The sequence below is a fragment of the Zalophus californianus genome, chromosome 6 (assembly GCF_009762305.2).
Source record: "Zalophus californianus isolate mZalCal1 chromosome 6, mZalCal1.pri.v2, whole genome shotgun sequence".
Classification (NCBI taxonomy): domain Eukaryota; kingdom Metazoa; phylum Chordata; class Mammalia; order Carnivora; family Otariidae; genus Zalophus; species Zalophus californianus.
In genome coordinates, this window is record NC_045600.1 from 72,359,462 (window position 1) to 72,386,555 (window position 27,094).

General features: G+C 45.0%; 2 gene segments (V, D, J or C); both read right to left on the bottom strand.

The window, feature by feature from the left end:
- The window catches only part of LOC113908991, a 394,892-nt gene that overhangs the window by 116,454 nt on the left and 251,344 nt on the right, over positions 1-27,094 (bottom strand).
- LOC113908989 overlaps positions 1-27,094 on the bottom strand; it is a 177,535-nt gene that overhangs the window by 32,025 nt on the left and 118,416 nt on the right. Inside the window, 1 exon segment of the C gene segment in view lies at positions 26,085-26,097. Within this exon segment, the coding sequence occupies positions 26,085-26,097 (13 nt within the window).

The window sequence follows — 27,094 nt, forward strand, 5'->3', positions numbered from 1 at the left end:
ATTGGAGAGAGGGGAAGATTTTACTCTGGAGTCAGATTCACTTACTTTACCTTGAGCCTCCAGACTAACACAAGAGTATGTTGACTTTTTCCAGGTTTCTTTGGGTGGACTACATCTGCTGTAAATACACAGTAGAATGAGGTATGGTATTAGGAAGACAAATGCAGGCCAGAGAGTCGGAGATGTCTAAGGTGACAATGCTTCTTTCTTCCAGTGAAGGCAAACGATCTGGATAGCTCCTGTTGCAGTCCACAGAACTGGAGCATTCAAGTCTTTGCCTTGGAGCTTCATAGGATCCATATACCCTGCAGAATCTAAGATTTAGTTCTGAGCCTTTATAGGAATGATATGCAGAGAGCCCACACTTTTCCTTTCAATTTGTGTGGAAATGATAGTGATGAAGTAGCTGGTCCTGGATTTAGGTAGAAACTGCCAAGTCTTTCTGAGTTAGGCACCTTCAAGAGTCATAATATCAATGGAGTTCAGGCTCAGTCCCCAAATGCTGCTCCAGGGACACATCTCTGAGAAAAATGCCCGCAAGTGGTGCAAGGTGGAACTAACTTTCCAGAACTGCACGGCATGGATTGGGGGCGGGGAGGTAGGGCTGAGAAGCAAAAGAGGAATAGGAAGGGACAGGGTTTGCATCATTTCCCTGTTGAGATGCAAATGATCTGGGAACAATTATCGTGGGGGATGTAAGGCTTAGGGTGAGGGAGGCTAGAAGGAAAAACAGGGTTGGAAAGTTCGTAGAGCATCAACACTTTTGTAAATCGTTTTCAAAGAAGAAAGTATGATGTTATAAAGAGGAAGCCCGAGGATCAAGCTTAGAAAAAGATATTTAGAAATTGATGCTGCAGAAGACATTAAGTGAATGATTGGTATGAAACAAGAACCCTGAGAGCATTTTTTATGAGAGAAGGTAGTCCAAGCTTGAACTCTTTGCTCCCTGTAGCTGCCTGGGTTAACAGAGAAATGGGAGAGGAAATCTCTCCATAGAGATTTCTGAAGAAATTCAAAAATTTAACTTGTACATTGACCTCTGATGGAAATAAGGATGCACAGGAAAGCCCTTTGGGAGTTAGCTTTGGAAGGGAAATACTAGAAAATACAAATAAGCCCAGAGCATTTACAGAAAAAGAGAAAATTCCATGCATAGAGAATGGTCAGATTTAACCTAGTTTGGAACATATAATCTTCCATCAGAATATCGGTAACAACATTTCAGTGAACTTGGGTCTGGGTGCCTTGTGTTGAATAAAAATGGCAGCTGGTATTTTGTGTGAGTTCAATCAGGGAGACCCAGGGGATAATTCTTTGTTTAGCAGAACTCTTGGCTCAGAAACACATTGAGATGTCTTGTGCTTTCCAGGTCTATTGTTTGTGAATGCTGTTCAGGGATGTTATTCTATCTGAGGGGCTTGCCTTTTTCACCACGTGTATGTATGATGTGGGACACCCTGTGTTGGAGACACAGATGACTTATTTGCAATCCTTGCCTAAGACTTAATTAATATCAGTACTTCAAGTAGCTTATAAGATTGGATTCCATGGCTATGATATAGGAATATAGACTTCCTGGCCTTTTTCTTACTGTCCCAAAATATAATCAGATAATCCTCTGTCTGGTTACTTGGGAGCCAAGTTACTTTCTTGCAGAAACATTCTAAAGAGTTCCTTTAGAAAATCTAGGAAAGTGTAAGTCTTAAGACAAGCTATAGCTTGAAGCCCAGGCTGCTGACTTGAGCACAGATGGGAGAATGTTAACAGCCAAGAAATATGAGGTCTTTGGCTCCTTTCCCAGAACTGCCAGGCTAAGACCTTGGCAGAGACTCAACAGGAAACTGAACACTATTTGCATATCCTTTTATACATGGGAGATTAAAAGCTTCAACCTTGAGTGATCACAGTTTTTAAGAATCATGATGAGGCATTAAAGAGAAGGAGGAGCGTCTCAAGGGAGGTGAGCTGGAGGCGAAGCAAGGTAGGTGTGAGGTTAGCAATGACTTTCAATCCCCTTTGATTAACCATGAGTGTATTTCATTTTGTTCTTTTTAAAAATTTTTATCCTTATGGGGTCACATAAAGGAATTAGCTAGGCAGAAATCTGTGCTTCCCGATCTTGGGAATCTGTCAAATTTGATCTCTTTTGTCTGATGGCTTCTTCCTTCTCTCTCTTGCTGGGCAAGGACCTATAATTTGTTGTTGGTGGTGCTGAAAGGACCGTAGGGATCAAATATAAACTCTTTATTGTACGGATGAGAATCTGAGGCTTGAAGAGGTTAACTGACTTATCCAAAGTTATATGAAAAGAAGTAACGATTCTGACTCCCATTTTTTTTTTTTTAACAGACTGCAAGCTCTTCTTAGCAGGTGGAAGTTTCCCCGGATCTCAGAGAGTTTCTTTCCAGCATGTGATTTGGCACAGGTACCCTTCACTGTCTTCTCCAGTCAGAACATGCATTTTTGGCGAGACAACAACTTTGGTTCCCTAGCTTTTCTTTCCAGTTCCCCTTGAATAAGTTCCCCACAGTTCTTTAATGGAAGAAGCCAGAGCATGGAAATGGGGATAGGGGATATTTATCATTGGGATTCATTCAGGGGGACTGGGTTTTCTCGTCCAAGTACTATAGTGAAAACTAACCCCATGTAGACAGCATGGGCAGCATGATGATGGACAAATGTAATCCTTCACAGGTTAATTACCCCACTTTATAAGTTCCTTTGTAAGGGTGGGAAAAGATCTCTCAATGCCTAAAAAGGTGCATTAAATGTCCTCTGAGACTGGGGAGGCCCTGCAGGAGAGTATCCTCAAAGCTGGATAAGGCAAAGCTTTCTGAAGACTAAGAATTTAGTGACCGGACCTCTGCAAAAGAGGGAGCACTGATAAGAATTCTCAGACACAGACCTCATACTACTTCAAAAATGACGACTCATGCATTTACCAGAAAGGACCAGTACAAGGAAGGTCAGCCCAGGCAGATACCCCAGACTAGAGACTGGCTTTCACGCCACACACAGAAATTATCAGTCCTGGAGGCAACATGTGAGGGTAGAATAGTGGGCCCCCAATAGGAAACAGTTCTGCCCTCCTGGTATAGCTTCCTTTTACAGAGGAAAGCCTACCACAGTCAGAAAAGACTCTGGGAAGGTACTGGGCCCACATTTTGCCCACAGATGTTATTTAAGAAATCGCTTTTGATAAGCTCCAGGAAACAGCGACTCCTGAGTTGTGTGGCACAGTACTTTTGGAGGCAGGTTTCCTGGGCTTGTGTCCAAGCTTAGCCACTCACCAGCAGTCTGAACTTGAGCAAAGCCTTAACCTCTCCTTGCTTTAGTGGCTTCATTTGTAAAACAAGGATAATAAGGGCAATGGGTTGTTGTGAAGATTAAACAAATTAAAACCTGTACACTACAATGAACAGTGACTTGCATATAGAAAAGTACCCCATGACTGTAGACCATCAATTATTATTACTGGTGCCTCGTTACAGTTGTTGGTGATTTTCATTTCAAGGAGATCCTCATTTTTAACATCTTTTTGCTCAGAATGTTTTCTCTTTTTCTAAGTTCCTAGGAAATGAGGACAACCGATCATAGAGTCATAGAGGGGAAGAACTGGAAGGGACCTCAGGCTGTACCATTTCCAGCTCCTTCCCCTTCTAGAAGTGAGCCTGGGGAAGCAAAGAGATGGGGTCAAGTTCTTGAAGGGCAGAACTAGGTTTTGAACCCAGGCTCCAGTCTAGCAGGTTTCTCTTCTGTTTTCTAATAACCCTTCATATACCACAATTCAACACTGTTTACTTTTCCTAAGACTTACTTGGGGTAACTCAGGAACATGGCAGGCCTGTGCCCCTGGGGGAGGCACTGACCAATGCTGGGTATAACATTGTCATTCTCACAATCCCACAGCACCTCACTGGTTTTCTCTTCCTTGACAGCATTGTCGTATGGTTGGTTTGCATTTATTCTGGAAAAAAAAAGGGAGGGGAGAATTTGTGTCTGAATGGAAGGCAGGCTCTGGCCATTGATTTATCCATTCCTCAGCAGAGAGGATCAGAGGTATTGCGTGGGGACAAAGGGCAGGGAGTGAGGACCCAGGTCTCTAAGGAGTGGGGCTTACTTAGGTTGAGATGAGTGAGAGGGAGCCCAGGCTTTCTTCTTTATGCTGCACACTTGCTGTGCACTCAGTATGATGCTAGGCACCCACAGGAATGCAAAAGGACCCAGGGCAGGGTTTGAGATTTCAAGGAGTTTCTTTAGAAAGAGGTAGAAAGCAAAGATAGAACTGTAGTCAAGCCCTTTGCGATTCTTTGCTGGGTCTTTACTCCCACAACACCCACGAGACTTCCTACTCTTCTGTCTGCAAGGGCACTATACAGGGTTCACCTTGGCTGGGAGGAGAAAGATTTTCCAGCTGACTGGAGGAGAGAATGGCACAGCAGGGATGTGGACTGGAAATACAGGGGTGGTAGGGTGCTTTCCTGTGGCAACCAGCGGTCAGAGTGTGGTGGAAGGAATATTGGACCAGGGGTTGGGATACCTGCACTCAGTTGGTTATGTGATGGTGGGAAAGTCACTTAATTTCTCCATTCCTCTGTTTCTACGTCTTCAACTGAAGAGGTTGAACCAGGAGGTAGTTAGAATTTCGCACTCTTCTAACTGTGTGTGTGTGTGTGTGTGTGTGTGTGTGTGTGTGTGTGTGTGTTGCAGGGCCGGGGGTGGGGGGTGCGGGTAGCGGTAGGGCTATAGGGCTGAGAATATCCTTCACATGAACACTTGATTGTTTCTGGCTGTGAACTCAGAGGTGGTCAAGTTGATTCTTCCTACAGAGGCATATAATTGCTGTGCCACCACCCTGATTTCAATTTATTGTGCCAGTTACACCAGCCCTTTGTGGTTCCTTGTGCCCTAATTTATAAACTCAGGGCATGGAAAAAACCTTCTTCATTTCTTTGGACGACTGAGACAGTTAATCCTCTATCAATCCCTCATGATGAGAATATGTCCTACGCAAACACAGTTGAAGTCTTTGTGCATGAGGAGCCTTCGATGTGACAGAACTTCTGACAGCGCAGACTTGGGTTGTGTTTCCTTGGTGTTGTCCCTGTGGGTGCTGATTTTCCTTTCCATTGCCTCTGAGTAATGTTGCTCACTTTTGTCAGGTGGCAAGTGAAGATGGAAACCAACTCCAGGGCCAATCCTGAACGTTGTGGTCCCAGCAGACCCAGAAGCCCTGGAGGGTGAATCCCTAAAGCTTTGCGGGAAATTGTAAAGATACTCCAGCTTTCTCCGCATTTACTCCAAATCCCCCAGGTTTACCTGTGGCTGGCTTCCTGGAGATGAGGAAAAACCAAGAACCTCACTGAGATGAACACATGTTTTATTTAGCTTCTCTGTCTATTGGGACCGTTTTTTGGAAGGTGCATCGATCTACAAGTGTAGATGCAGCTGCAGATCCTCTCCTGGGGTTGCTGGTGTAGGGTCCTCTTGGGTACCATCGAGAAAACTGCATCATTAGATTTGTATACTTTCCTTTTACGATTGGGAGGAGGCACTCATGAACCCAAAGAATGTGGTCGCATAAGTAGGGAGAGAAAACAAACAGCTCGACGTTCCATGCCCCATATTCCATCTACCAATAATCCAGTTCTGCCATTTTCCTTTTCTAAGTTTTCTAAGTTTTGACCTTTTCAGGACTGCTTTCTCTCCACTTTGTGCTATTTAACGGAATTCCATCACTTGGTCTTGAAAAACGAAAGTCTGAACTGTTAGTGAGAGAACTAGCTCTCAGCAAGTAAGAAGGAAAGACTGTTGCTTTTTCCCCCAGGCTACAGAAAAACTGGTACTATTATAGGTCACAAACCTGGACATGAAAATATCATTTCTAGCCAAAAAGTCTGGCAAACACTCAGACTCCAAATATTACTCTCCCTAGGGCCTTTGTTGAAATGTGAGCTTCTCATTGCAGCCTTTCCCGACTACCTGATTTAAAGTAGCTATCTCCCCCCCAGACCCCTGGAAACACCCTCTCTTTCTTCCTGTGAGTCTTCTCCACGACAACTGCTACCACCTAACATATTTCTTCTCTTCTTTTGTGTTTATTTTCACTAAAATAAACTCAAGAGCTTCTGAGTACTGTATTCCCAGTGAATTTAGATGAGTCCCTGGCACATAGTAGGCACTTAATAAATTGTTATTTAAGAAATAGATGAATGTCATCACATTCTATGAAAGCAACTTCAGTCTCCAAAACTCTAGACCTTGCATTGGTCTTCCTTCTTAATAATTTGTTGCCCTAGTAATATATTTATATTGACATTTCTTTCTCCGAAAGTTATAAATACTCATGAGGCTTTACCCTTAAGCCAGAAAAAGATAATTTAAACTTTCCTATCCTCCCACATGGATGCAGGTAAATAAAAAAGTATGGTTATTAGATTTTGGTATTCTGCAAGAATGCAGAATCCCCAGGGGTCTTATTTTTTCAGCAATTCACACATACACAAACACATACATTGTGAATGGTGCACATTAGTGTGTATCAACTCCTGAAGGAATTCTCTGGATGTTCAGGGGCTCCCAAGGCAGAAGTCAGCCAGGGGGAGCAAGTGCCACCCAGCATGCAGCACTCAATAGGAAAAGGATCTGGTGACAGGACAAAGGAAATCAAGCCAAAACGCAATTGCTTGCGCTAATTTCAACAACACGGCAGTTTCTCAAACTCTGTGTTTAAACACAGCTGACTGACTACCAGCATTCTTGCAGAATACCAAAATCATTTGGTGGGTAGTGGTTGTGGTGGAGGTAGGGGTACAGGGAGTTAGGAATTGCTCTTTTGTTTGGGAAAATCTGTTACTGTGGCTTTTGTTTACAAAATGGCGTGCCCCTGCAGGTCCGTTTGGAGAGAAAGTTTACAAAATTCCTTTGTGAAATAAAGTAGAAATGTTCAGTGTTTACCCTTTCAAGACTCAAGGCCTGCGGCCTTAGGATTAAAAGGGAAAAAACGGTGGGAAGCCGGCCATTCTCTCCTTTTATCCCTCTCGTGGGGGATGTTCAAGAAACAGAGGAGACTTAATGTCTACTCTCCAAAACTAAGTTATTTGGTGTTCCAGAGGACTCTATTATCAACCCCTCAGAAAATCTTGTTACACTTTATAGCACTTTGTTAGTGGACAGAGGAGGCTTGGAGAAAGCCTGTCAGGAAGCAGAGTTAGCAACAGGCCTGTGCGCGATTATGCCCCTAGCATCCAGCACAGCACAGGTACATAGCACCCACTCACTAAATCCCTCACTCACTCACTCACTCGCTTACTCTGCATTTATTGAGTATCTCTTTTGTGCCAGACTTACTCTAAGTGCTGGAGTGAAGGCATTGAACAAAACAGACAACATCCCTGTCACCATGGAGCTTACATTCCAGTGGAGAGTGAAATTAGGAATAAATAAGCAAGTAAAATACACAGCCCCTCAAATGGTGATAAACGCTGCTGAGAAGACATAAGGAGGGAGGAGAAGTGGTCTTTGCTAGAGGAATGAATGAAGTGCTCTGACAAAAAAAATTACAGGTGTATAAATAATCCTCCCACTTTTACTCATATTTAGGGGCAGTACGTTGAAAAGAAGAGTAGGCAAGAAACCTTGAGTCTGGAGTCTCTTCAGTTTGTTGGCACGGAAGAGGAAGAGTTATCAGCCAGCACTTCCTGTCTGAGATGCCACAGCAGGCTAAGACCCTACCTAAAGCCTGAATTCACTGAAGTGCTTTCTGGTGTCAGTTTGCTCATTGTGAATGCAGAGAATCGGAAATGACAGATCTTGAGCCCCTTTGCTCTCTTCGTATGACGGATAATAAGTCAATAAAAATGGAAGAGACAAACTCATACTTTGCCACACAGTAGAGATATCTGTAGATGGTAAATTTAGCCGTCCTGTGGATCTGCCAGAGACCCATAGAATTTCTCAGGTTCTCTTCACATTAGCCCCAGACCCCTGTAGCTGCCATTCCAGGCAGACCTGCCGAGAAGGAAAGGAGAAGGCAGTGAGTACGTTAGCACCCCAGAAACTCTAAAAGAGTCCAACAAGATATCACATTTGACAAACATCAGAGGGGAGGAATAAATATGTGGGTTCATTTCCTGTGTTGTGGCCTGGGAGAAAAGCTGCTGACCTAGGGGTGGGGCTCAGGAGCACAAGTGCTATCTCCCCTGGATAGTAGCTGTCTTCCTTCAGAGGGAAGGGGGAGGTGCGAGGTATCTCAGGAGAACAGCCTGGAAGCTGAAATTGCAGCTGGTGTTTTAAAGCAAGGGAGGGAGAGATGGGATGGGAGGTGGAAGGAGTCAGATACCCCCGCCCCCACCCCCTCTTCTGGGGACTGGACAAGAAGTCAGAAACAACATCTGTAGCACCAGATGACTGGACATCACACACCTGTTTCCAGCCACTCTTTAATTCAGATATTGTTATAGGTGATGCATTTCCTCAGTAGATCCTCCAGCCCCTTGCCCAGTGCCAGCACCGTCAGCCTTCAACTCAGACCCGGATCCTGGCTCTGCTTCTGTGACCTTACTTAGGTCAGTCCCCCGGCCTCTCTGAGGTTCAGTATCCCTATCTGTAAAACACAATTGACAGTAATGACCTCATGGGATTGGCAGAAGGATTGAGTCCACACCTGCAAAGTGGCTGCATGTTGTTGGCCCTCAGTAATTGAATTTGCTTTTTCCCTGATGATCCCATTTTATCATTTGCTCTTATGATACGTAACAACTACTGAGTAGCTACTATGTGTAGTGCCCTTTACTTACTATTGTTAGCTTTTTACAACAACATAGCGAAGTTGGAACTCGTTATCCCCATTTCAAAGATGAAGAGATACAGATGATTTTAGAAGACAGTGTGAAGCTTATGTCAGGATCACAAAATCTCAGAATTAGAAAACATTGGAGAAGTCATGTGGGACCACTGCAGCATTGTCCCAGTTTCTTGACAGATGGTCACAGATCATCAGTTTGAATAGGTCTAGTGGTGAGGGCACAACCCCTGTTGTTCCTTATTTCTGACGCATCCTGGAGACTGCCTCCTCTATGGTACCTGCCCTGCCCTGAATCACAGACTGTGTCCTCAAGAGGGCTCCAGAATCAGAAACCTGTCACCCTCCCTTACTAGATGTGGTACTTTGGGCAAGTGTTTTAGCTTTTCTGTCTCATTTGTACAACGGGAATAATAACAGAAAATGCATCATAGGGTTGTTGAGAGGATTACATCATAACACATGTAAAGGACTCAGTAGTACCTGATGTACAAGTACTTAGTATAGCTAACCTGCAGTTTTATGGATTTGTCCACGTAGTTTGTCTCCTCCTCTTCCTCAAGACAGTCTTCCTAATGTCTATCAGGAGGACCCATTGGGTCTCTTCCTAGGAATCCATCTTGCAGGCCTTATAAAACCATGGTTCCAGAACTTGGACACCATCTATGTAACTAGCTTCTAAATGTCATTCTTTTCCAAAGTCATGATTTCAAGCTGGCGGAAGAATTGGACCCTTTTAGTCTTGGAGATGCACTCCACCTTCCCACCTACCATTCATTCAAACAAAAATAACTGGATATGAGTAGCAAGCAGGGGGCTTGATGAGTTGTGACAGGGACTGTGTGGCAAACTGGATGCATGCTAGGAAGGTTGGGTGCAAACTCCTTTCCCAGAATGTGGGGCTCAGGGTGCCTGATCTAGATGGGGATCTGGGAACTTGATTTTATCCAAAGGCAGAGTCAATACTCAGACCCTTGCCGATGGTTCAGCCAAAGATGCAGCCCAACAGGGTGGGCAGAGAGGTGGATGCCAGGCCCAGGTCTGTGCTGAAATCAGGATACTAGGGCAGAATGAGTGGGTGTGGGGTGGAGAGCAAAAAGCAGAGATTCCCTAAAGGGTTGGAATGTAGCTGTTTAGGGAGACAAATGATGAGAGTTCATAGGGAGTCATGGCTAAAATACACAGAATGACTATATTTTATTACTATAATATAGTGTGTGTGTATATATTTTATACACATATATATGGGTTTATATCTATCTAATCATATCTCTCTGTGTCTCTCTCTTTCTCTCTCTGTCTCCCTGTCTGTCTGTCCCTCTCCCTCCCTCTCTCTCTCTATATATATATATATACACACACACACATATAGTTCAGGCAGAATCATGAGAGATAGGGGGATTGGGAAGACCCTTGGTGGAACAGTGAGAAGCCCTGACTGGAACTGACTGTGTGTGTCTAGCAAACACTTGTCAGCCTCATTGTAATTCTGTGGAGGGGAGTATCTTTGATTAGTAGTGTTAGTTGGAGAAAGTTTTCCCTAAACATTGCCCGACGTAGTCCAAGGAAGCTTTAAAAAATTGTATTTTAAATTAAAAAGTATTTTTTACAACTTTATCAAATTATACTTGATGTGCAATAAACCGTGTATATTTACAGTGCACAGTCTGATGGACTTTGAGATACCCATACATCCACGAGGCCATCACCACAATCAAGTTGCTGAACATATCCATCACCACCCGAAGTTCCTGTGGGGTGTTTCATAAGGTGAATTATAGATTTTCTCAATGATGCCAGAAGGAAGGCCACAGGTTTAGCCTCAGCATAAGCTGTCCATCACCTAAATCTGGAAAAGTACATTGGTCAAGATTAAAGTGGAGTTTAAATTGAGCTGTTCAAAGAAGGATAAGGAAGTGCAGTGGAAGAAATTTGTCCATATTTTGCCTCTAGCACATAGAGAAGAGGAAGTGAAGAGATAGAGATGGAAGGGAGGGCAAATGACATATCCAGTGAGTAATCATGAAAACAATGTAGATGCTAGAGATGGAGTCTTGTTCTTCACGTTGGGCAAGATGACTAGAAGTGCAAACTGCCGATGCTGGAGGAAGGGAGAGGTCTTCCCTACTTCCCAGCCTCCTCCTGTAGCACAGCTAGATTTCTGGTAAATTTGGTTAGGGAGAAACTGGACATCACCCATTATCATACTTTGGAAAGTGCCAAGCCCTAAGCACTTTGGGTATGTGGCCAAATCTTTTATGAAGCTCAAAAACAAAACAAAGCAAAACAAACCATTAAGAGTACAGTGGAGGGCGCCTGGGTGGCTCAGTTGGGTAAGTGTGCGACTCTTGATTTCAGCTCCGGTCATTTCAGGGTCGTGGGATCCAGCCCAGGGTCAGGCTCTGTGCTCAGTGGGGAGTCTGCTTCTTTCCCTCTCCGTCTGCCCCTCTTGTCGTGTGTGCGCACGCACTCTCTCTCTCAAACGAATAAATAAATATTAAAAAACAGAAGAATGCACAAGGAATGCTACAATTCCTGCCTTTGGCTTTGTTTCTCCTCTCTCCTGCATGCCATCCCCCGGGCACACCCCACTGGGAGTGCTCTGTCTGAACACTGTGGGTGTACACAGGCAGGCCAAGAGTGACCGAGCATGAAGGAAAGGCAAGGAATGCTAGCCTTCTCTGGCCCCCATTTCTTCATTGATTTATTCAAGAGACAATCATAGTCTTGTTGGAACTGCTGTTCTACATAGATCTCCATGGTTTTGAACCGCTCAGAAGTGGACCTGCAGCAAGGTGGGGTCACCGGCACAGTAGTAAGAGCCTTCATCTCTCTCTGACGCCTCAAGGATCTCAAGAAGAGCCTGGTTGTTGGAAGCATCAATTTCACTTTGGAACCTGTCCTGAAAACCAGGGCCATAGATGGACCTTCTTGGCATCTGAAAGTCATTGTGCCACCCTGGGACTTCCCTGTGTTAGTTGATATGGTAGTCAGTGATTGTTTCTCCTTCCATGGAGCCCTGGAGGATGGCAGTTCCCTCTGCCCCCAGACACACACAGTCACTACTAGGTCTTGCACCAATGTAACAGCAGACATGACTCTTGAGAGAGAAGACATGAGAGGGTCTCCGTGAGGATGGGGGCTGAGATCCCCGTGGAAGGGGCACTGACCATGAGTGTGAGGGCCTGGCAGCCTCCATGCCTCATTGTTGCTGAGTCTTGCTCAGCTGAGGTCCCGGGATCTGCCTCACCTGTCCAGAAGAGACTGAGATGGATGAGAGCACAGCCTCCGCAGGCTCCCCTCAGGGGCAGCTCTGCCTCCCAGCTCACCCTCTGCCTGGTCCTTCCTCCGAGTCAACACTCTGGGATGCATTTGTGCCTGACAAAACCAGCCCCTGTGGGCAGCTGCTCTGTTCCCTAGGAGGGACTTTGTCAATCACAGGAGGCTCACAGAGCCAGTTGCCTATTAATGGGATGACAAGGCCACCTTCCATGATGTGGTCCAGATAAGAGAGGAGGTGAAGGCAGCTTATTTGATTGATAACAAGGTTTCTCTTTCCCACCCTAGAAGTTAAGTTTGTTGTTGTTTCTCCATTTTCATGTTAGATGTACATGTTGTCTGCTCTGCGGTGATGTTAATAGTTAATACCAAGAAGAATTATTGACATTTACAGCTGTGATCAAAAGAACCAAAAATTGAGCAGATCAATATAGGATGTGCACAAGGACTGCGGGTGTTGCAATGACCGCGGTGTTTACTGCAAACTCCCTCCACGTAAAGTTGGATAAGGGTGACTCACCCAAGCGTAAAAGAGCAATCCAGTGAAGCATGGTCTCCACATTTAAGCCAGAGTTTCCCCGATCTTTATTGAGCTCATCTATCTTCTTTTCTGAAGGGTTCTTAGGTCACCTAAGTTGAATTACACGAAACAAAATATTGCAAAAAACTTAAAAACCACCACTCCATCCCAGTTTATGACAGCCTACATTTATATGTCCTTCCGAGGAGAGGAGTGTTTGAATTCTTGGAACCTACACTTTTGAATTTCAAGACCAGTAATCTATGAAATTTTGAAATAAAACAGGTAAATTAATAACGGAAACTAGAGGGTGCAGCCGAAGGTGGGAAGAGGGTCACTTGGTATGCGAAGAGCAAAGGTGGCGTCCAGTGTCTAGGGTGTGGGATGTGGGACATATATTCTCATGCTAGTAGAAGAGAGACCCACCTAAGCTTTCTGTTTTCTCCAGTGCAACTGGAACCAGACTGGCCTGAGGAAATTCTGATAGAAGCAAAAGCTCAGTTTGGCTTGACCTCATGGTAGTTGCTCTCCCTATCCTGTCCTCATCTCACCCCCCAATGGCCCGTCTTACCCAGAATTCCTAGAGGACAATTACCAAGTACTCAAGCTGGTCATATTCTTTGGAATTACACATTACACCATCACTACCTATCTGTAGGTGCCCATTCTCCTCAGTTCCTTGAAAGTTGCCAAGGACGTCTCTGGACTTCCATACTTGTTCTTTTTTATATCAGGTTGCCTAGCTCTTGGCACATCCTAGAAATCAGTCATTTTTACTATGCACCAGACTCTCAGGATTCACTGATGAATGGTGGATGTGGTTCTTCTCTCCTGAAGAGTGCGTTCTAGCATGGGAGCTGATCATCACTTAATGATTTGCATAATAAATTCCTTCACTGCAGTTGTGATAAGCACTCTGTAGAAGCAGAGGGATTATGAGAGCATGTTACAGGGGCCAGGACCTGGTCAGGAGATGAGGGAAGTCTTCCCTGAAGAAGTGACTTTGCAGCTGAGATTCCAAAGCAGAAGTTATCCAGGCTTGCTAGGTAGTGTCTCTCCCTCTGGATCTACTCTACCTCATCCTTGAGGAGGTTGACCTGGACGGACAGCATCTGCCTGGTTCCTTTGCTCTCTGGCATCCCATTTATTCTGACCAATGGGAGGCACCATCAGGAGACTGGAGAGAAGGAGGAGAGAGGAGTGGAGTGGTATCACCCCAGATCTCTTACTGTCAGGCTGCGGATTGGCAGCGCCTTCCTCCCTCTGCAGGAGTCCATAGTTCCTCTCAGCCACTCTCCTACAGCTGCAGGTGCCAGGAAAGGCTCCTCTGCTCCATGCTTTGGGCCTACGGTGGTAGTGTCTTCTCTATCGCCAGACAGACCCAAGGGTGGTTCATCATCTGGTTTTGGTTTCCCATAACCCAGCTGTATTGGTTTTCTATGACTGCCTTAACAAAGTACCACCAACGGGATTGCTTAAAACAAGAGAAATTCATTGTCTCACAGTTCTGAAGGCTTGAGTTCTGAACTCAAGGTGTCAGCGGGGCCAGGTTCCCTCTGAGACCCGTAGGGCCATTCTTCCTTGACTCTCCCTAGCTTCTGGGGGTTTGTTGGCATCTCTGGTGTTCCTTGGCTTGGCTCACAACTGCACGACTCCAGGCTCTGCCTTTGTGGTCGCATGGTGTTCTCTCTGTGTCTCTGTCTTCCCATGGCTGTCCTCTTACAAAGACATTAGTCATATAGGATTAGGGGGCTCGCCTTACTCCAATATGACCTTATCTTAACTAATTATCTCCATTGCAATGATCTTATTTCCAAATAAGATCACTTTCTGGCTACGGGGTGGTTAGGACTTCAATGTATCCCCTCCTTTTTTTTTTGAGATAAATGCAATCGATAACACCTGCTTATATCTTGTAAATGTCCCTTTTGTTAGATTTTTTTTTTTCTAATCATGCCTTCAAGAGTACCATCTGTCTCCTGCTTGGACTCTGCCTGATACACCAGGAATAGGGGCATTTGTAGGGAAAAAAATATTCAAAATAAGAAATAAGAACATGTTAAAAAAAAAAAGCCCTGAGGCAGGAGGAAGTGCTGTGGGCTTAAAGCTGCATTAATATCAAAACAACGGTTAGCAGGGCTCAAATAAGCCTGTCTTCCTAGGTAATTATTATAGAACTATCCCAAATCATGCAGGAAGTTGTTCTGAAAAATCTGCAGAATGTGCTTATGTTTACGACTGTGATGTATATCTGCCACAGCTTAGGAGTAATTTTAAGTTTACTGTTAATGGACAAAAGCAACCTTCCTCTGGGCCTGGCTAGGAGAGAGTCGGTATAAATAATAAAATCAAAGCCAGAGGCAGAAGACAGTAGGGGCAGGGAAGAGGCGACGCTCTGGTGGAGGCACAGAGCGTGATTAGAAGGTGTGCCATACCCAGGCGAGGAAAGCTGGCACCTGCTGCCGACAGCCGGTCCTGGGCACAGGGCAGGACAAGCTGGAACTTGAACACAAATAGAGTGTACTGTGGGGTGCCCAGGTGGAAGGTGGAAAGTGTATCATGGCCCAGCCCGTGGACTCCGCCTTTCTCAGGCTCTGTGCAGCCCGTGCTCCCTGTGCTCAGTTATTCTTCTGTGTCAAGACCACCAATTAGGCCATAGCTTCATGGGCCCTGGGGATCGTCTGTTCCTTCACCACCTACCATGGTGAAAAAAAATAAAAAGAGAAATAAAAACAAAAATTAAGATACCCAAGACTTGAACAGTTAGTAGGAGAGGCAAGAGTGCTTGGGGGGGCCTTATCTATTCTCCCCCACAATCACCACCAGTCTTTTGTTCTTTAACATCTTTCTCAATCTTAGGTGCTATGAAAATACAGCCTCATGGCAAGTTCCTGAGGCATCTTCCAACCAGACAGACACCCCTCAGCCCCTCATTTGTAGAAATTTTGAAGTTGTCATTGTATATTATGCTCTATGATGTATGAGTGCTGCCTTGCACTTGTTAATTGGTCTGTCTTTATCTCCTGTGTAATCTCTCCAAAGCACCTGTTGAGACCATACTGGTTCTCAAAAATTCTGGTTGAAGTGAAATGATTTCTTCTGCCCATAGGATGTCTGACCTGAAAGTGAGTTGCTGTCTATAACATACAAGGAGAGCAAAGGAAGACCACCAAGGAACTCATTCCCAACATAGCGGCCATAGGAAGGACCCCAGATCTTTGGGTTGTGGCTCTAAAGACGGGCCATATCATTATAGGAACTTCTGCTCCCTTCAGCCTTACCAGATAGGGGAGGGTTGAAAAAGGCACTGATGACCCAACATATAAACTGGCACGGGCACTTCCTGCTTCCTTAGTAGTGTAAGATGGTTAGAGATGGCTATAAGGCTGAGATCATTAATATTTCATGTTCAGGGCTGGGATGTTGCTTGGGAGTCCCAGGCAAATCAACTGATGGATCACATGGCAATGGAAGAAGATATGTCTATTGGTCTCATTGAGAAAGAAGGAAGAATGAAAGATTTGTGGGTGGTAGGGACCTTCACAAGCCTTTGAATCCAAGTGTCAGCCTTCACATCCCCATAACTTCAAGCAGAGAGCTGCTTTTCCTATTCTTCAAGTGGGTTTCTTGAGCTTATAATCCATTTCTTTGAATTTGCAGCCCGTAGACTTCAGCCCATTACCCAGGCAGCTGGGTAACCCTACCCTGCTCAGGCGAGATTCAGACAGAATACGACTTATAAGACTGGGCTGGACAGGGTCCTGGAATTTGGGATCCTCTTTTTTCACTGCCTGCTCTAGTTCTCAAGAGGCAGCTGTACGTTCACAGAGAAACCACTGGACTTAGGGTTGGAAGATCTGGGTTTGCACCTGACACCACATCTTACTTGCAAGTCACTTAACCTCTCCAGGCCTTGGTTTTCTGGATTAAAAAAATGGGGATAATACTGCCTCATGTGGCCATGAAATGGACATGAATACACCTCGTGATTGATCTACAGTTAGACCTGCATTGGGGGTCAGCTGGCCAGTGTGGAAGGCCAGAGGGGCAAGCTTTGGTTTGTGACCGACCCGGAGGCAGAGGGCAGTACCTTGGGTAGGGCAGCAAAATAATCCATCCCCTCCTCTCTTACTGGGGCTTCAAGAATCTCTAGGGAGAACTGGCATCTATTAGTAAAGTTGCTCTGGAGATCGGGGCCACAGAATTCTTCTTGTTGGTATACAAATTTCAGGACACCACCTTGGTTCCTCTTATATCAGTAGATAGTATAATTATTCATTTTTACCTCCTGTGATTTTGCACTGCAAAATTTTGCTTCCTCTAAAAGGAACAAACATCTCTTGTTACTTCAATAAGGCATCTGGCTTGATTCCTGAAAAACAAAATTAAGGGAAAAGGAAGATAGGAGAAATTGAGGAACCATATCGGAATATCTAGAGACTAAGGTACCAGTGTGGGATTACAGAGCCACCTTCCAATTTCAGTCTTTCCACAAATTTTCCCAGGAGTAATTTCATCAGGGAGCCATTTATTTATTCACCCAATTACTGGGCAAACATCCATCGGCTTCTCTGGTGTGCTCAGGGCTGGGCTGGGCTCTGTGGGGGTGATGATGTTTCAGGCTCTCTGGGGCTCACCTGGCCCAGGAAGCTGCAGGCCTACTATTCTGAGGCTCCACGGCTGCTCTTGCAGCTGGGCGGCAGGAGGAGAAGGGGGCAGATCCACTGTGTGGGCTTCTCCTGAGGACTGAAGTCCTCAGCTTCCAGAACCATCATCTGGCCTTTTCTTCATCATCTCAGCCCCAAGTGGCTCAGCGACACTCCTGTGTGCTCTCGGGCTTGCCTGGGGACGATGAGGACATGAACCTGAATCAACAGACATTCTGCCCCCAGAGAACAGCCTCACCAGGTGTTCAGACCATCTAGGGACTTTTTCTTTCTGCTGAAATGGTGGCATCTCTCTGCTAGTGTGAGGCCAAGCTTCTGGCAGGGGAGATGTTATTTAGCTTTGGACAGCTTTGAATCCTTCTTTCTCCCCTATTTGTGGATGTTCCTTTTATTTTTTGTGGCAATATATTTATTTTGGATCTTTTATTTATATACCAAGGGAACTGCTTCCTAGGAAGGGAGATAGATTTTGCCCCTGTGCCTGTCTTCCATGGGACAAGAGCCCATAACTGTGGCACAGAATTTTTTAAAAATTTTTTATTGTTATGTTAATCACCATACATTACATCATTAGTTTTGGATGTAGTGTTCCATGATTCATTGTTTGCGCATAACACCTAGTGCTCCACGCAGAACGTGCCCTCTTTAATACCCATCACCAGGTTAATCCATCCCCCACCCCCCTCCCCTCTAGAACGCTCAGTTTGTTTTTCAGAGTCCATCGTCTTTCATTGTTCGTCTCCCCCTCCAATTTCCCCCCCTTCATTCTTCCCGTCCTGCTATCTTCTTCTTCTTCTTCTTTTTTTCTTAATATATATTGCATTATTTGTTTCAGAAGTACAGATCTGTGATTCAACAGTCTTGCACAATTCACAGCACTCGTGTGGCACAGAATTTAATAGAAAATAGTATTGCGTTGGATTTAATTTTTAGTAGCAGTTAAGTGCCTACCGTTGTACTCTGCCCATATCAATCACCCTCTAAATGTTGATGCTGGACTAAAGAAAACACAAAACAGACATAGTGGGAAGATGGAATAAGTGGAGTGGGCAATGAAAATTAAATGGGAGAAAGCAGAGTTAAAGCATGAAAAAAAGTTTAATGGAGTGTTATAGAATTATCTACTGAAAGGACAAAGTAGAACAAACTAAAAATGAAAGAGAATATAACAGCTTGGGTGAGAAGAATGTAGAGGCAGGGAAAAGCTGGAGAAGTAATTAGGACAATTACTTCCATACAGTGGTTCTCAATCTTGTCTACACATTGGGATCACTGGGGGCGGTTTAAAAAATACCGAAGCCTAGGTGCTACCCCCAGAGAGTCTGATTTTAATTGATCTGGGCATCAGGATTTTGAAAAGCTCCCTAGGCACTTCTAAATGTGCAGCCAGGGTTGAAAACCATTGTGTAAGAGAATCATTTAGTCAAAGAATAAACCTTGTAGTGCAGTCAAGGCTTATTACAGTGTGGTGTTCAGGGGACAAGGCAAAGCCTGTGACCAGGAGGGTCTGCCAGTCTTCTCCTTGCCCTTTCTCCAGGACCAGCATAGACCCTCAACAGCCCTCTTCCCTGGTGATTCTTGCCACTGACTTCCTATGAATCAGAGACCATGAGGACCTGCTTAGGTCAGCATCAGCCATCTCCCTGCTCCCCTGAGCGCCCTACAGCAGTGCTGGGCATTTACTGGGTGTTTAGTAAATTTTTGCTAGGGACTGTGTTCCTTGTCCTTCCAGGTCCTATGCTGATTGAAATGGGTTAAGTCTGTGGTTCTTGTTCCTGCTCTTAATCCCGCCTTGACCCTTGAGATTCAAATTCTGCTCTACCCAACTCCTTTCTGAGAGGCAGCATTCAGCCAGGGGAGACCACTCGCTGTGACTGCTTACACTGGATAACACATCACTATGTATGTGCGTGAGAGAGAAATGGAATGCAGTCTGGAGCACACCAGACGCGGAGAGTAATGGGTTCTTGCTGTATTCCAACTTTGTGTTCTCCTTTTCTTCCCTCCCACCCTCCCTTCCTTGTTTTTGCCCTGAAATTCCTAGGCTTACAGCAGATCATAGTCATCCAAGGAGCCCTGCCTTTAAGAGTGAAAATATGTCCAGTGCCCTGAAGGGATCACCTGTGTTTGGAGGTGGTGAATTATCTTTTGCTTTCCTGGAATTGCTGATTTCACAGTGAAGATCTGCTGTCACACACAAAGAGCTGTGGGCAGAATGTAAAGTTATTGCTGCCTCTGGAAATCCTCTTTGGTTTCCCCTGCTTGCTGGAAGAACTGGGTGGGTAGGGGGGTGCTGATGGTCCTCAGGTAGAACATGGAGAGGCCAGAACAGAGGTTTTCATGCTGATAAGAGACTAGTCTTATGCCTTTGTTGGTAGAAGTCTCTTTATAAAAAAAACAAAATGAGGGCACCTGGGTGGCTCAGTTGGTTAAGCGACTGCCTTTGGCTCAGGTCATGATCCCGGAGTCCCGGGATCGAGTCCCACATTGGGCCCCCTGCTCGACCGGGAGTCTGCTTCTCCCTCTGACCCTCCCCCCTCTCATGCTCTCTCTCAAATAAATAAATAAAATCTTAAAAGAAAAACAAAATGAAACAATGGTAATTTTGTCCTTCCATTCAACAATATCTCCCAAAAGAGGAAAAAGTGGGAAAAACTTGGATTGGGAGCAGATAGGCTATTAGTTTAAAATGGGCTGAATTGAAGCCTCTTCTCCTTTTTAGTATTTCTCTGCACATTAGAAAAAGCACTCCCTGCTTTTCTCCTCTGAAATGGAGAAAAATATTTTGTTCAAGGTTCTTGGTTGGGAGTAGGGCTGAGGGACAGGGCAGGGATAGGGAGAAGATAACTGCTTTTTTTATTCCTTTGGTGATAGAAGCTTATGAAAAAGTAGAATGTAGTTATGTCAGTGCTTAGGGGGAGCTCAAACTCCGTGGTTCTGGATCTATACCGCTGTGGAATTAAGATCTTATATAGATCCTATATCTGCCAACCTGCCAGTTGTCCCCTAGAGCAGAGGGTGGTGACATAACTGGGCTCTCCCAGAACCCTAGGGAAATTCCTTGCTTCATCTACCACAGGGAAGCAAATAAAGCCCCTTACCCTTCAATGAAAAGGAGAGGAGGGGCGTGAGACCCTCCCTATTCTACCTCCAGTGGGAGAGAGTGAGATGACCCCATCCTCTGGGTTGAGTCTTGCTGCCGGAGGAGCACAAATGCCAAGATAGGGAGGCCTTGCTTTCTTTTCCTTGGGAGAGGCGTGTGGCAGGCCCAGCTGCCCAAACACTTTGGCCCTCCGTGCCACTGGCTTCCACAGCTCCCAGTAGCAGCTATGTGTCCTCCATGCTTCTTCCAGTTGGACTTCCAGCCCAGACACCGTTCCAAAGGCGCCACCCAGTTCTTGGGCTCTGAGTTAACACACTACTTTGCTTTGTTTTATTACAGGTTGGGAGGAAAAAAAGAAATGAGCCTGAGAGAATGGCTAAAACATGGCCTCAGCTCTAAAGAGACAGAGCTCACTGAGGAGACAATGGTTGAGGAACGTGGCCCCATTCCCTGGTGCTCTGGGGAAGGCAGCTGTGTAGATACAAAGATGTGGCCATGAGGTGGCTTTGGGGGTTAGAACAAGAGACTTCCTAAACCAACGAAGTGGGAAAGTTAGTATTTGAGCGGGTGGATGTTGGTACAGGAGCTTGGGTCGTCATAACCCGGTGCCCTCATCACGTCCCAGGACCCTCGCCCGCTCTGCACCTGCCGCCGCCCCATTGCTACACCCCGAGCAGCTCTGACTTTCTGGTTGGTTACTGGGGGTTTGTGGTGAGTCTGTGGTGGAAAGTGGGGATGGGTAGAGGGGCAAAGATGGAGGTAAATACAATATTGTTGATCATACTCACCTGGCTGACCACAGTTAGGGGTGGTTGTTTATGATCACTGTGGCACTGTTGGGTGAGAGCCAGTTTGGAATGTAGGTGCTGTTACATACGTCATGGAGGTGACAAGGGAAAGCATGGTGAACACAGAGGTGCATGATGAACGCTTAATATGAGTGAAAGCAAAGATTATGGAGTAGAAAAACAAGCTATCCGGTTGGCAGGGCTTTAATTACCAAGCAGTCTGTGAGTTTGCCTATGGGCGTGACTGAGCAGCGACTGTGTGAACTTGCGAAGTTACCAAAGAAGGGTACAGTGGGGCTGCTCCATGTGATGAACGACCTGCATCTATCAAATGGCTCTGGCATTACGAGTGACAGAGTGCACAGTATCAATCTAAACTGACTGCGGTGTCCAGGCTGTGGTGAGAAATCAGGGATGTAGGATAACAGAAGATGCATAGGGAATGGCACATGCCAAGAAGACAGACTTGAAGTGCACAGGGAAAGATGGTTTTTGCAAGGCTCAGCTCATAATGATCTCTCGCTGTCAGAATACTTTATTTTTAAAAGTACCAGCTCAAGTTCCGGATTGGTGACCCAGAGGCTGAGCGGAGGGTCACAGCTGCAGCATGCCAGGGAGGGAAATGCTGCCTCTACTCACAATCTGCTGTGTTTACCTTGATTCCCAACGCGGTTGGAGACCCAGCTGGACAGCACCCCAGACTCCCAGGGGAAATCCTACCCACCCTTGTTAGTAAATATGTGTTTATTCAGGGAAGTGTGATGGGGAAGGGATACTCCCAGAGAAAGAAGACCATTTAAAACGCTATGGCAAAAAAAAAAAAAAAATGCTATGGCTGTTGAAAAATGTCTATTTTTGCAGAAAAGATGTAATCCAGACAATTTTCCTCTTATTTTGAGAGATTAAATCCTAAGTTTCAGGCGTGTGAAGGCCACAGGCAAACTTTTCTTTAGGGCAGCCAAGACGAGAAATGGCAGCCTCTCTAGACACACACAAAGGAGGTGTGCCACGGGGACTGTGTCCCATAATCAGGGCCTCCCTGTGTTGCCATGGGGGACCCCCGACTCACTTGTGCAAATCATCGAGTACAAAACAGTTCTTAGCTTTTCTCTAGACAATGCTCAGTTTCCATTGGTCCTCTGTTTTTCTAAGGTGTATGAAACTGAGCTGCTTTTGACTGGTGGAAGTGGCCTTGGGAGAGAAGCTTGAAAAATACAGGATCAAAACTCAGATGAAGCATCAGAGGTGCAGGTGCCACATGCTATTGTTAGAGCTGCTGGGGAGACACATTTCTGTAATGCAGGGGGTCTTCTTCTCTCTCTGTCTCTCTCTCTCTCTCTTTTTAAGGGCTGGTCCAATAGAGAGGGAGAGAGAGAATCTTAAGCAGGCTCCACACTCAGCACAGAGCCTGATGAGGGACTTGATCTCATAACCCTGTGATCATGACCTGAGCCACTGAGCCAAAATCGAGCCAGATGCTTAACTCACTGAGCCACCCGGGTGCCTGCATGGGGAGGGGGGGTCTTCCTCTTTGATCTCCTCTTCGGGCCTGACTACTAAATTGAGGTGTCAGCATTATGCAATTGAATCTCTGCTCTGGTTGCGTGGGAGAGTTTGGGACAAGCTCTTGCTGTTTTCTTTTACCTTTTCCTTTTGAAGTAGGGAGTAGATTCAGTTGGGGACTATTGTGAAGAGTTAGTCATCCGTGGCTATAAGATGCCAGCATTGCCAGATGGGGTGCAGGAAGGCAAACAATTTATAAAACCTTTGCGGTGGTTTCTGTGACCACAAGGGATGATACTGGCTCGATTTAGCATTTTTGAATTTAAGTATTCACCTCATGCCAATATATGGAGCTGTGTTCTCTCATCTGAGGCTGTTCATTTGAAAATACAGAAGGGTGAGGCATTATTTCTTGAAATAAAATATTCCCTTTCATTACATCTGTGTCTCAGTGATCCCTAAAGCAGAAATTCAGTTCAAACATTAAATTCAATAATCAGATATTAAACACTTACTATGCGACATACTGTGGAAACCGAACATGAAACAGACCAAGGATAGCTGCCCTCGAAGAGTTTATAAATTAGGAGGAGCCTAAAGGAAGTATCCAAACAATCTTGGAAGAAGAGAGAGCACATGAAATGACTCGAGAGAGGGAAGTGCTAAGGTGGTTCAACTGGGGGAGGTTATATCCTCAGAGGGGAGTTCCGCATTGGAGATACAAATTTGGGAGTCAGGAGCACATATGTGGAATTTAACGCCGTCAGGGTGAATGAGATCACTGGTGGGGAGGGGAGAGACAGAAAGCGAGAGGGACCCAAGCAAGGGTCCTGGGTGCTCTATGTTTAGAAGCTAGCCAGGGGAGGAAGAGCCCCAGCAAAGGAGACTGGGAGGGAGAGGCAAGTGATGCAGAGGAGAATCAGCAAAATGTGGCATCTCAGAAGCTAAGTGCAGGAAGCATTGCAAGAAGAATGGGTGGACACCTGTGTTGTCCACTGCTGAGAGGGTCTATGATCATTGGCTATCTATGACTGTGTGTGTTTTATGTTTGTCTCCTCTTAAACTGGTAAATCCATGAGGGCAGGGCCCATGTTTATTTTGTTCACACTGTGTACTCAGTGTCTGGCAGGGTGTTTGGCACAGAGGAGGACTCAAGATGTGTTTGTTGCATAAAGGAAGGAAGACATCAAAGCCAGTTTGCGGTATTTATACTTAATTCAGTAGGCAAAGGGTAATATCCAAATTAGCATTTTTGGATTTCTAACACACAGTTTGATTTTAGCAGGACACCTTCTTTTGGAGGTCAGGATACTGACTCTCAGCATCATTAGGTGTCCTTCAATCTGGACACACAAATGAAGAAACAAGAATCCATCTGGGTGGTTCTCCCATATTCCTTTAGGGCAGTGTTAGTGACTAGAATCTCATGAGATATTAATGATAATGCTATCTTGGAAAGAAAGCTGTGATCCCAGTCTTGGGTTAAGTAGGTATCTTTACAGCAGGCGTTGCCAGAACATTTAATCTGATAATAAAATATTGTGAATAGTAAGAAAGGGCAATTAATATAGAGCATTTTCCCAACTTATTTGACCATGGAATCCATTTAAATTGCTTAAGAACTGTTAACATCTCAGGGGACAGTAATATTCTGAAGAACCATTTGGCAAATGTTGCCCTAGGGGTTTGTAACAATTCTCAGAGGAAGGAAAACAATCATATCACATTTCATTTTAGTTGACAGGGGGAGAGACTCCCTATATTGGATATAAATTATGTGGGTGGAGTCCAAAGGAATGGTAGGTTGTATTATTGTTGTGAAGCAATCGATTCCCCCTTCCATGTGAGAGGATTGCCATTTCCTGCCTGTTGCTGTGTGTCTTGCAGTAGCTTCTGTGGGAAGGGTGTGAGTCCCTGCCCAGTTGATATTGGGCTTGGCTGTGGAAGGGCTTTGGGTGATGAATGTGAGTGGACATGATGATGATGACGATGACTGAGCAGAAGATTTAAGGAGCACCTGGAGTTTCTGCCAGCTCTCTTGCTCTTTTTTCCTCTGCCATGAGAACTGTGTGTCCCAAATAGGGAATTATCTTTAAGCCTGGATTCTGGAATGGGAAGACACAGGGAGCAGAGCTTAGCAGGCACCTCACAGCCACTGACTTGTAAAAGCAGGAGCAAGAAGTAAATATTCACAGTTTAAGCTACTGAGATATTGGTGCTGTTTGTTTCCACAACAGAGTTGACTAATACAAAGAGGAAAATATGCCAGGCTGTCGTGAATGTGACAGCTGTTTCTTTCTAGAGCTTCCAGAAGAGTGACAACTCCGGAGGAGAAGCAGAAAAGAGGACCATTTATAGCTAATTTTTTTTTTATTTTACAGAAGAAAAGTTGTACTCTTGTTCTGCCTAAAGACAACTACATGAATTGAAACAACTCAATCAACCTAGATCAAGATTTATAGATTTAGGCGAGCATATCTGAGAAGAAATCTCAATGTTTCAAACTGACTGAAATCAAAGAACACACAGAAGGGGACATTCCTCAGGGAAACAATGTTCCTCTTTCCCTCTCCCTTCCTCCTTGCTTACTTCTTATCTTAGCCCATACCACCACCCTTGAGCTGGTCTGTTTTGTGGTGTGTACAATGGCAGCATTTTGGAAATCTCAAGGCTTTCCTAGGCAGGGAATTTGCTACATCTGTGGTTAAGAAGCCCCTGTGACATTAGCTTCCTCACAAAAGGGCTGATTGTGCCTAGTCCAGGTTCAGTATTTTTCCATTAGTTTATTTACTGACTTAAATTAAGAACATCGTTGATGAAGGGCCCTCTCTCTCTCTCCCTCTCTCTCTCCCTCTGTGTGTGTGTGTGTGTGTGTGTGTGTGTGTGTGTGTGTGTGTGTGTGTGTGTATGACTGTTGAGAATGCTTGTCTTCCTTCCTGGGTCAACTTCAAATATCTCCAAGAGTGCATTACCTCAGGGAAGCAAGTATTTTCTCTGTGATGGGCTCCTATCACCTCCTCTGAGAAGCCTTCCCCAGCTTCTGGCCATCACTGTCTTCTCTACGTCGACACACGTGTTTGCTCCTTCCTTTGTTAACAAGGCTCTATTTGCATGTCTATTTCTCCCACTGGGAAGAGCACCTTGAAGACAGGAATTGAGCTTTGGTGGTTTTTGTAACTCAGCATGTGGCACAGCACCAGGAATATTGTACGTGCTCAGTACATATTTGAGGGATGAGGATATGCATAATTATAGACTTGTGTATTTTAATAATATAGCTACTGAAAACATCCACACAAAATCCAAAACACCAAAAGGGCTCATCATAAGCCCAGCCAGGAGTCACGGAGAAAATAATAATCATAACGGCTCCTCTGATTTCCTCTTACCTGGCCAGCCTCTCTGGGTGGGTTTTGCTTACCTGTTCCAAAACCCTATGTGGTAACTGGCTCAAAAATATGCAGGACCCTTTGACCTCTCAGCCCAAATGGGCTCCTTAGGATATCGGACCACTAGAGAATGGGTGGAAATCCTTGGAACGCTTGGCCTCTAGCTCAGGGTGACTCTGGGGTCTCCAAGACCACTGAAAAGTGGAGAATATGGTAAGGGACCTTATTGCAGCTCAGAGTCAGGGATGAGCACCTAATTCTGGGAAATCTCAAGATCCCAGAGTCATTCATTTATTCATACAAATGCATTTATGCAATTGGTCAGTTTCAATGATAAGCAAAAGCAGATATAGTCCCAGATCTCTCAGAGCTTACAAACTAGAAAAATAGACATTAATTAAATTAATGAAATAATATTACAAACTGATATATGAAAGCATATTTTATTTTATTTTTCTTCCTTTTCTTTTCTCCACCCCACCTTCCCTCTACCCCTGGAGGCATATTTTAAAAACCCCAAATAAACATCTGAACTTGCTGGGAGATGTCAAGACATCTCTGAGGAAATGGTGTGTAAACTTTGATTTGAAGGTGAGTAGGAGTTAAACAGGTGATGAAGAGATAGGAGAAGTGTTCCACAAGGAGGGAGTAATATAATGTGCAAAAGTCTTGGGTTGGGAGGGCACCTGTGCATTTCAGCAACTGGAAGAAGGTCTGTTTGACAGGGGCACGGGAAATGAAGGAGGCGGGTAAGAAGTATTGGCAGTATAGATGAGAAGGGGTCAGACTCTGCAGGGTTGTGGAGGCCTCTTCAGGGATTTTGTATGGCCTTTTGCCTGTAAGCAATGGGAAGTCACTGAAGGGTTTTTAAGCAGGGGTGTAACATAAGCATATTTGTATGTTGAAAAAATCACTCTGGCTGCTGTGGCGAGGATCAGTTGGAAGGTCCCAGAGGATCATTCAAAAGACTAATGAAATATTTCAAAGGAGAAAATGGAAGTTTGGACCAAGGGTGTTGGTAGTGGAGGATGAAGAGGGGCGC